At 43.3% G+C, this 10,913-nt stretch overlaps 1 protein-coding gene across 11 annotated transcripts in view; it reads left to right on the top strand.

The window, feature by feature from the left end:
• Capn13 (calpain 13) overlaps positions 1 to 9,072 on the top strand; it is an 80,986-nt gene extending 71,914 nt beyond the window's left edge. For 5 of the 11 annotated variants that reach the window (XM_063230285.1, XM_063230278.1, XM_063230321.1 and 2 more), the window contains 3 exons: positions 389 to 444; positions 993 to 1,049; positions 8,759 to 9,072. In XM_063230285.1, the coding sequence (XP_063086355.1) occupies positions 389 to 444; positions 993 to 1,019 (83 nt within the window). In that variant the 3' untranslated portion in view covers positions 1,020 to 1,049; positions 8,759 to 9,072. Of the gene's footprint in view, positions 1 to 388; positions 445 to 992; positions 1,050 to 7,114 lie in introns of those variants that run through there. The other 6 variants (XR_010040910.1, XM_063230307.1, XR_010040907.1 and 3 more) reach the window with 5 other exon arrangements.
• The last annotated feature ends 1,841 nt before the right edge of the window (positions 9,073 to 10,913 follow it).

Raw genomic sequence — 10,913 nt, forward strand, 5'->3', positions numbered from 1 at the left:
AAAAATCAGAGAACAGCGACAGGAGGGCCAAAAACAAACCTGAAGCACAAGCTCTGCCCCCCGGATGTTTTCAGAGGTCCTAGGCAGGTCCCTGAACTGTGCCTGTGGAAGGAAGACAAGCCTGCATATTTCCTGGCTGAGTGTGGAGGGATCCAAGTGGCAAGGAGTCTGTAAGGGGAGGGACCAGAGCAGCCACAGAGGGCTTGAGCCTGGAGGTGGCCCCACCATCTAGAACTTACCAGAAAGAGGAAGATGGAGGGTGGGCCCAGTCTAGGATGGTGACAGCCACCTTACACAGGGTCCCCTCAGCTGCTTCTGTGCTCTCATTGGCCCTGCCCTGCCGTGATCCCCTTCTCAGTCAGAGCAAACCTTTCTCTCTTAATCCTAGGGGCATTCCATAATCTCTCCAAGGACGGCAAAGGATTCTACGTGACAGAAATGGAGGTGAGGCACCTTCCCTTCCCAAACGCAGGCGCGGCCCCAGGGCTGCCTTTCCTGATCTGCTTCCAGGGGGTATTTTTCTCCTTGAGGGTATTGAACAGTCCATCAAAGGCCAGCCAAGTTGCTGGCCCCCCTGCCTCCAATTACTGCCTTTATATATTGCAGGCTGCCAGGCTGCTTTAGGATCTTGGCAGATAGATTTTATTTTTTTCCAATAGCTTAATAAAGCAGAGGATTATGTGGGAGTCGTAAATCCAAGAGGGAACTGAAGAACAGCCTGCTGAACTCACTGTACATTAAACTTGCTCCCACTGAATTTTAGAGTCTCCCAACTGGCCAGCTGGTCGACCTTCGATATACTTCTCACTGTCGGGCTCTTTGAGTTAATAACAGAAGATGCTGTAACAGCAGCAGGCTTAGACCTCTGCTTGGGTTAGAATTACCTGAAAATGGGTGATGAGACTGAACTGAAATCTTCTGAGGGAGGAGGGTGGCACTTGAACATCCCTATAGGAGGTAAACAAGCTTACAGTATCACTTTATTTCTTCAGTGGATGAACCTGGTCATGTATAACTGATACAGGAGCACAGCAGACCCCACAGACAAGGTATGATATGGTAGTTTGGAATTCTGTGTTCCTCTCATGACCTTTTCCCTTTTCCTCCAGAAACTATACATAAAATTCCCTGGATAATCTCAAGGGTTACAAAAGCCTCAAGGCTCGGCTACTTAGGAGCCTTGAATTTCAAGACCAGGGCTATAGATTTCATCCAGTCATGTGGACCAGGGAACTTTTATGAAAAATTGTGGCCTAAAAGTCATAAACAAGGGATTGAAATTTTTTCATCAACATCTCAAAAAGGAAAAGCAACCACTAATCACAGGCAAAGCAACAGAGATGTTGGAAATAAAGCAGTGTAAACAATAGAAAGTTAGGCGTACTTGGGGAGAATGCCCTACCATTGCTCACTATGTAGCTTTGGGGGGATCAGAGATACTTGTAGGCATCAGTGTTTCTAGGTCTAGCATGAGTGTGCTGAAGATTTAACTCCCGTGTCACATTTCCTCTAAGTTTATTGTCATGGAACAGACCATAGGTGCTATAGATAGCCAATGCATAGCACATGAGTTGTTTTTTCTTTTAAGAGGAAGGATATTAATGTATGAGTTTTTTTTTTTTTTTTTTTTTTTGGTCTTTTTCCTTTTTATCGGTACCAGGGATAGAACTCACGACTGCCTGCTTTCAAGCAGGCGCTTATGCTGCTGATCTAAATCCCCAGCCCCTATACGAGTTGCTTTATCTAAACTAAAACCTCAGTGTTCATATTTAATTGCAGTACTGGTGCTTTGCAGTAACTAAGTGGGTACTGGGTTGCTGTTGGGGCACTCATCTCTCAAAGGTGAGCCGTCATGGTCTGAGGGTTATACAGTTCACACCCCGCTTTTTTGTACCAGAAGCCCCAGTAGTTTCTCCAAGACTGAGGAGCTCAAGTGTTCCTCGCCAATGGGTGTTTCCAGGTGTTAAGTGTTCTTTATGTGGGAGCAGCAATCTGTTTCCCTGGAGATTTTCACCCCTGCTTCTAGTTCTACTCCCAGGACTGCTGTACAAAAAAACAAAAACAAAGCACTGGGCATGCTAGGCCTTGAAGTCATTGAGGATAACTTTGTTGTCTCCCCCAAAGCCATGGTTTAGTTAACACTGTGGATTCTCATCTCGGACCCCATGTTGTCCATTTCCTATGTGCTGATGTCCCTTTGAAAGACATTTCTCCATACAGCATCCTGTGATCCAAGCCCTCTGAAGCTATTATTTTTGTAAATAGTATGTATTTAATTCACCAGCCATGTACCTTGAAATCACAAGAGAAGTCCTATCTCCACAAAGAAATACTTTTTTAGCATAAATATTTCCACATGAACATTTCTGTTTCCTAAAGATCACAACTAATCAACTTACAAAGATCATGGTTAATTTGACTTGACTAGATTTTCTTGAATTCTCCTTTTACTCCTTTAAAAAGATAGATCGTCTCCAGTATTATTGTGCCTGTTTCAATCTGCATAATCTTTAATACCAAGAATGATTCAATTGTATCTTTAAGTTAATTTGGCACAGTGGGGTCTAAGCATTTGAACTTTAAAAAAAAAATCTTCTTCCTGGTCTTTTCTCCATTAGGGTCTCAATTCTGTCTTCACTAACTTCTCTATTCTATCTGTTTTGAAAATAATGTAAGAATGAAGTAGCAAATGTGTGGTTATGTCTCTTTCATTAATGTCTATCATCAACTCTAATAATGGCCCCTGCTGCATTCCTCACAGCCCCTGACATCACACTATTAAAGCGTATCTGTCCACCCTTGTCCATGAGCTGGTGTGCAGCCCTGGAGGAGGGAGCATGGAGGACCTCTTCCTCCAAGCCTGCAGATCCACCTTCCTCAGCAGCCACTTCCTCCCTTCCTCCTGTGACATTAGCAAGCATGTCCCTCCGAGGGTGTTCTGTATCGCATTACCATCTACCTTCACAAGAGCCCGATTGAATGAATTCTCTCCTCTGTCTTCTGAATACTAAGCCTGTCTGTCCTTGGAGTTTTCCAGTTCCCATTCAAGCACGCCTATCTTTCAGATTCCTCCCATCTCATACTCCCCGCCAGCCACTGCCGCATCTCTGTCCTCTGTTACAGCCCAACTTCCTACCCCAGTTCACTGTCTCCATCTCCTCACCTCCCGCTCTCCCTTCAAGCTCCTTTGATTTAGATTTCTTAGTGCATCATCTTTCTTCCTGATTCTCATACTGTTTCCCGTCTAATTTTTTACATCCATTCATAGCCCTCAAATCCATTACCTGCAAACCAAGTAAGTATTTGAAAGTTTAGGTGCATCCATGGCTTTCCCTGGGTTAAAAGCCTTCAGTGACTTCTGATTGCTTTTCACGACAACCTAGAAGCATTAAAATGGATCCGCAGAGCTGCATTCTCCGGCTCCTTCCCACCCCCCTAACCTACCTTATGCCTGACTACTTCCACCACGCCTGCCTGCGTTGTTTCTTTCTGTTGTCTGTTTCTCCTGGTTTCAGGTCTTTTTCTTTATTGACTGCTCTGCTTGGAGTGTTCCTTGCCAAACTTGGTCTTCCACATCTTCGCTCCATTTGAGCCCCCTGTGATGCCCTGATACACCACCCTTCCCCACTCAGTGCTCTATTTATTTTGTTCCCTATTTCTTCCATTTCTTAGAGATTTATTGAGATATATTTATCACTCATCATAAATACAGCTCCCCCCTTTAAATTATAGATTTCAGTGGTTTTTAGAGAAATCACTGTAACTATCACCACAGGATAATTTTAGAACATTTTTCATCAGTCCATAAAGAAGTCCTTTGGCCACTCAGCAGTCACAGCCACCACCCACCTTTAGTCTAGGAGTCTATTACTCTAGCATCTGAATCTATAGATTTCCAATTTCTGGGCATTACACATACATGGAATCATGAAATATGTTATCCATTTTGATTGGTTTCTTTCACTTTGCATTATGTTTTCAGGGCCCATCCATGCATTTACATGTTCTTTTTCAGGTGTGTGTTAATACATCATTTCTTTTCAGTGCCAAATAATATTTAGTTGCTATACCATATTTTATTCAACTGCTCATCCATTGGTAGGTGTTTAGCTTGTGTATTCTTTTAGACTATTGTTAGTAATATGGCTATAAATGTTCACGCGTAAATTTTTGGGTGAATATATGCCTTCACTTTACTTGGTTGTATATCTAGTAATGGAAATGTGAGATCTTAGTGTAATTCTACGTGTAGCATTTTGAAGCACTAATTGGTCTTGCAAAGCAGCACACCATAATCCTACCAGCAGTGAATCAAAAGGCTCCAGCTTCTCCACATCCTCACCAAAATGTCTTATTGTTACTACTCATCTCTATATTACAACCCAGAGGTTGTGAAGTGATATCTCACTGTGACTTTTATTCATATTTCTGATGACAAATGATGTTGATCATCTTTTCAGTGCTCAGAGATGACTCATATATCATTCAGTAACCATTTCTGTGGGGAAAAATTTACTCAAATCCTTTGCCCATCTTCAATTAGGTTATTTTTTCTGTTGTTATTCTAGTTACTAGTTCCTTACTGTGTATATAATTTAAACTTTTTCTCCCATTCCACAGGCTGACTGTTCAGTTTTTTGATGGTATCATTTGCAGAAAATGAGTTTTTAATTTTGATGAAGTCCAATTTATCTATTCCTTTTACCCTTTTAGGAGGTATAGCTAAAGAACTGTTACATAAGCCAAGGTCACAAATATTTACTGCCGCTTTTCTTCTAGAAGTTCTATAGTTTAACTATTTTGATGTAATTTTTTAAAAAATGTTTGATGTGGGAGTCTAATTTCATTCTTTTGCATGTGGATATCCAATTTTCCCACCATCACCTGTTCAAAAAAACCATTCTTTCTTCCATTATATTGTCTTAGCATCATTACAAAAGTCAACTTATCACAACAGAAGGATTTATAATGAGATTGTCAACACTGCTACTTTCATTTATATGTTGGTCCTCAGGCTGGTACCACACTGTGTCGATTACTATGGTTCTGTAGTAAAGTTAGAAGTTAGGAAATGTAAGTCTTTCATCTACAGTGCTCAAGATTATTTTGGCTACTCTGAGTTCCTTGAATTTACACATACATTTTAGGATCAATTTGTCAATTTTAGCAGGGAGAGCGGCAGCTGGAATTTGGATGAGAGAGAACATTCAATCTGCAGATTAATTCAGGGAAAACAGTTCTCTTCATACTATAAAGTTTTTGATGAATGAATGTGAGATGTCTTCCATTTTTTAATATCTTCTTTAATTTACCTTTAACATGTTTTCCTGTTTTCAATGCAGAAGCACACTACATTTTCTTTGTTAAATTTAGTCCTATGTGTTACGTTATTTTAGATGCTCTTGTAAGTGAAATTATTTCCTTAATTTTATTTTCAGATTGTTCATTGCTAGTGTAGAGAAAAATAAATTTGATTTTTGTATACTAACGGTGTACCCTGCAACCTTGCTAAATTTGCTTATTAGTCTAACCCTCTTTTAAGGGATTCCTCGGGCTTTTACATGATACAAAATCATGTCACCTGAAAATGGAGGAGTTTTATTTTCCCCTTTCTAATTTGCGTGCCATTTATTTCTTTTTCTTGCTTAATCATTCTAGTTAGAATTTCTAGTATGATATTGAGTAAGAGTGGGGAGAACCAACATCCTTGTATTCTTGATCTTGGCAGAAAATACCCAGTCTTTCAACATTAGGGATTTTAATGGAGATTTATCAGAGTTTGCGTAGATGTCATTTGTCAGAAAAGAAAGTTCCCTTCTGTTTGGAGTTGGCTGAGTTAACATATTTTTAATTATTTGCCTGATATCTGGGTTTACTGTTAGACTATAAGCCCAGGTATGTCTTCTGTGTTGCTATCCCCTTAGAGTAAAGCAAAATGCCTGGCACAGAGAAATCATTCAGCCACCATTCCCTAAATGACTGAAAGAAATTGTTCACTCGGGCTTCTGGCTTCCTCTGCCTTGTTCTCATCCCTACATTTATAAATATTGCCTTACACCCCAATTTCTTAGATTTCCTTTTTCCTCCCCAAAGAGTTACACTACCTTATTACCCTTAATATATCACAATCTATATTTTCTTATAAACTTCTTAGTTCCTCATTATTTTGAAATCTGTGTCCCTGTGTCCAGATTATATTTCGACTCTGCCCAGCTTCCCCTTCCTTTGTTACTTGAAAGTCAAGATTACTTTCCTCCAGGAATCTTATCCCTCCTGGGGCAGCAAAGATACTTGGAGTACTGACCAGCACTCAGTCTGGAAAAGAATGCCCCTTTCCACTCATCTGATCCTCAATACAAAAAAAGTATCATTAGAAGAAGGAAAGGTCGTTCCATATTTGCTAAGAGAGCTGCTCCCCAGAGGTAGGAGATGTTGGAACAGGTCACCAGTCTCCTTCGCTTCTGGGTCATTTTTTAAAAATCACGTGCAAGGAGCCTTCCCTTCACCCTTAGATTCACTGGTGAATTGGGTTCTACTGCTGTGCAGGTACTTGTTTCTCTCTGTTTCTGTATCATCTCCAAAGTCATTTGCTCTTCCTTGACTTAGTAGCTTAGGATAAAGGTGGGTATGGCCAAGCTGAATGCTTCCTCCCCAACCTTAACATCTGTTTCTTTTGAACAAAGAATGTGCCTCCATTGCCATACTAGGGTTAATGCTGGTGTTAAAATATCAACTTTATACTTTAAAAATGCTAGTAGTACACTGGGATATGTTCCCTGGAAATCTGAGGCTATATTGATCTTAATTGATTTCAGAGTCCAAAGGTTTAATATGTTGCAAATTATATCCTGCTGAGACTTTGTTTAGCTGATATCATCAATATCCACGTTGATTTACTGCCAATAGCGGCAGAAAGTGCCTCGTTTTAACAAAAACAGAATTTTCAAAAACTCCTTATTGCACAGAAATAGTGTCTCCAGGATAAATCTACCTTCTAATCTGTATTAAAGTGAAAATGGCCAGTGGTGTCCTTGACCCCACTGATTACCTTCAACAGATTTCTCCAGAGGGGATTGCTGCCATCCTAATCAATCTGTCTATTCCCATCCTTCAGACCAGAGAAATTCTTTTTAAGATACTCAGCTAGAGCTTGAATTGAAGATTGTACCACTAGGCACAAGAGACTCCAGGAAGTTTGCATCAAACTCTCCCCTGCAGTCTGAGAGGAGCTGGGAGTCTGAACTTGCCTCTGGCCCTGTGAAACCTGAAGACCTCACTAGGAAACACAGCTGTGGTTACCAGGCTCCTTATGAGGCCAGAGCACCCAGTCTGCTGGCGATTCCTTTTGTAAAGAATGTGTCCAATAAGGAAACCAGCGTGTGTACTTCCAGGGCATAAAACAAGAGGAAATAAGGCTTGGGATCTGGCAAGCAGGAGGACCAATGCTACATGCAGGCAAGGAAGTCCAAACCCCAGAGCTGTGCAACCGAGCAGGAAAGCACTGAGTCCCCAGGAGGGCAGAAGGCGTGAGCGGGGGACATGGAACCAGCAGCTTAGCAGATTCTCATTCACGGAACATAATACTCAGAGAGGTTTCAAATTCTGCTGGAGAGGCTTTAAAAGAATTATTAGGATAATGACAGGCTACACAGACAAAAAATAAATGAGGTAATTATTAACTCCTAGAAGAACAAAGAGTTACAGAAGAAAATGTAATCCAAGAGTATTTTTTCACCCCGCAGAGAACAATACATACATAATTGTACTAAAATAAAAATTGAATATTGATTTAACAAAAATGTGATCTAACTGTATTAAAAGAATAGAGAGAGAGAATTTAGAAACATGAAACTGGGTTAAGAGCACCCCAGCTTCATCATAACAAGTCCATAGGCATTTAAATTAACCAACCAAGGAATAAGAGTATTCTTTAGATGTGTGGAGAAAAGCACCAGAACAAAGATGGGGGAGCGGAATTAAGGAGGGGAATGGGCCGGGAGATGGTTCTCTTTGTTTCATGATTTGTGATACTATGTGAAATTTTAAGTTATGGATATTGGACTGAATTTTTTATTTAAAAATAAGCAAATGAGCCAATACGCTGAGAAACAAAGAGTTTAATGACTCGAGAGGGAAAATATAGGGAAGAGCTGAGACCTCTTTGCCCAGTAGACAGGGCAGCTGTCCAGCTAGAGTTGGAGAAGGAATACCTATGCGACAATGTTGCTTAGACCCCAGCCACATGCAGTCGAAAAAAGCCACTGCTCGGGCAGAAGTGCACGCTAGCAGACTAGAGAACAGAACTGCTGTTGTCCCTGCCCCACTTTTCCTGTCTGCCCAGGGGTGAGAGGCGCATCTGTGACTCGAGATGCTGTCCCTGCCACTATAGGTACTCAACAGTGCTTGGTAGTCTGTGGACTGGACTCAAGCTGTAGACAGGGCAGAGCAGATGGAAGGTGTCCTCCGAGGGATTTTGAAGATGGGGGAGCTTTCCTATCCATCGGGGTCCTTGGTGAGACGGAGTTGCTCCCCCTTGCATTAGGAGGTTTTGGGGTTCAGATGGTCCAGAACAGAGCTGCGGGAAGGAGGTGGTGGCTCATAAGAAGGCAAAGTTTCCTTACTCCTGGCCTTTGGCATGTGGGCTTTGTCTCTTCTCCAAGACCAGTTCCGGGGGTCACTGTAGAAGCTGCTTGATCCCAGGGCTCTGCTGCCCCCTGTGTGCTGTCCTGTATGACACTGAGTCAGAGCTTCCTTCCAGGAACCTGGGCCAGATGCTGCAAACCTGAGGCCATGTATTAGGTCCTGTGACCTCTTCATGACACTAACCTGGACTCCTAGAAAGTGAAGCAGGACATGTTCCACTGTGCAAAAGGAAGGGAGAAGCTGTCGCCAGCCCACCTTGGGTCCATTCCTTGGAAGAGCCACAACGATCCAGTTTGCCTGCCCGGGGGTGTGCTGCACGGCCCGGGATTGGCTCGTTCAGAGTCATTCGCCAAGGAGCCCTGCTTTCTAATGTCTGAGTACTTGTTGTTTTAACACTAACTGGCAAAATAAAACACATTTTCTATAACAGTCTCTGATCAGGAAAAGAATTTTAGCTGTGTCTCACAAATACATGTTAAGGAAGGGTTAAACTCCAGTCTGCAAAGCGGTCCTCAGGGGTCTCAAAAAGACAAATGTGGAGGGGATGTTCCAGAGGAGACCAGGTTAGATCTCACTCCAGAGAATTGGCAGTGCGTTCATCTCTGGAAATACCGCTGCAGTTAGGGGAAAGACTTGCAAAAGCTTAGGAAGGTGAGACCCTTCCTGAGTGGGACTTCATAGGCAGACACCATCAGAAAACGAGAGGCCGAGGCAGGGCTGCTCCATTGTGCACACACGGGTGCCAGAACGAGGTCAGCATTTGGAGGTGAATGCATCCTTTGATCAAGTAACAAACGCAATCGGCTAACCTGCAGTTGCGGAGCGTTCAGTTATTTGGGGTGCTGCAGTACCATCCTTAAAGAGTTGATTCCTTCTTCCAACTTAGGTTTTCATATGACTGGAGGGTCAAACACAGTAATGCTTGGAGGTGGTCATTCGCCTCCTATCCCCAGCTTGATGAGCCAGGAAAGATGGTCCTGGCTGAGAAGATGCTATTAGGAGGGCTGGGGCTTTAGCTCAGCGGCATAAGCACCTGCCTTGCAAGCAGGCAGTCGTGAGTTCGATCTCTGGTACCGATAAAAAAAAAAAAAAGATGCTATTAGGAATAAGACAGGGCTAATATATGAAGGTCTGCTGTCTTCACTGACAGACTGCCCTGTTACATGCAAAAACCTCAGACCAGCAGGTCAGCGGAGGTTCTGCTAAAAGGAAAATTCCAGAAGAGTGAATGAACCATGTCCTCTAGGACTCAGAAATGATATCTACTTGAAGTCCACATAGAAATTCCAGCATGCCCACACATTTTGCTGCCTTAACTCACGTCACCCCCAAACCCCTACCAGACCTGCTTGAGTCCTGGGAGACACCAATTTACAGGCCTATGATCAACCACGAGGAGCCCTAGAGATGAGATGGACTGTGCCTTTCTGTACTGACTCAATTGCAGTCCACAGAGATGCAGAGTTTTCTGCCTCATAGGCTTTGCTTAGGAGCCAGGCTTTGAACTAATGGATGAGTTTACTCAATGGATTAGCTAAAAAGCTGGCTCTTATAGCCACCCTGAGGCTCCAAGATTTCAAGGAGCTTCTGATGGCGGTGCCCGGGAGGCCTGGTTCCTCAGCTTGGAGGTGGAGGATACTAACCCTTACCCACCAGAGAAGGAAAATACCTTTGTCTTTAGACTTTAGAGCAAGCAGACCAGCCAGCATGTCCCTACCCTGTATCTTCTCAAGGTCCCTCACTCCCTCAGCCAAGGTCAGAAAGGCCCCAAAGTAAGGTGGATATGACCAGCTAGGACCTCAGACACCCAAGCCTCTTGCCTGTGGGTCCTGGAAATGTTGCGGTGTCTCTGTAGGATGAGGGGATGGGCAGGGACTACTCTGGCACCTGACAGTGGAAGAGGAGTCCTGGGAAGTCCTTGAGAAACAATTAACAAGGCTCAGACTCCTCAGGGCTTCAGCGGTCACAGCCAGATGGGGAGGGAATCAGAGTGTCAAGCTTCTCTGGTCCATTTTACAGAAGAGATCCCTGAGGCCCTGCAAGCAGGGGCCACACTGTTATAAGCAGCAGATACTCGACTGAAAGCCCAGCCCCACTCCCTAAGAGCTGGGGTCACTCAAGAAGGGTGGCCATCTGAAAGCAAACACACACCAGAAGGTACAAGGAGAGCTGAGTCCCAGAGAGCAGCTCGGCCCGCCTTCCTAGTGTTCATGGAGCAGGGGTGACGGCACTCTCCTTCTCTAAGCGGAAACGAGCCCCCTTCACCCCGC

This window comes from Cavia porcellus, unplaced genomic scaffold (assembly GCF_034190915.1).
Source record: "Cavia porcellus strain 051 isolate PalLab524CR breed Dunkin Hartley unplaced genomic scaffold, mCavPor4.1 scaffold_1, whole genome shotgun sequence".
In the NCBI taxonomy this organism is placed as follows: Eukaryota; Metazoa; Chordata; class Mammalia; order Rodentia; family Caviidae; genus Cavia; species Cavia porcellus.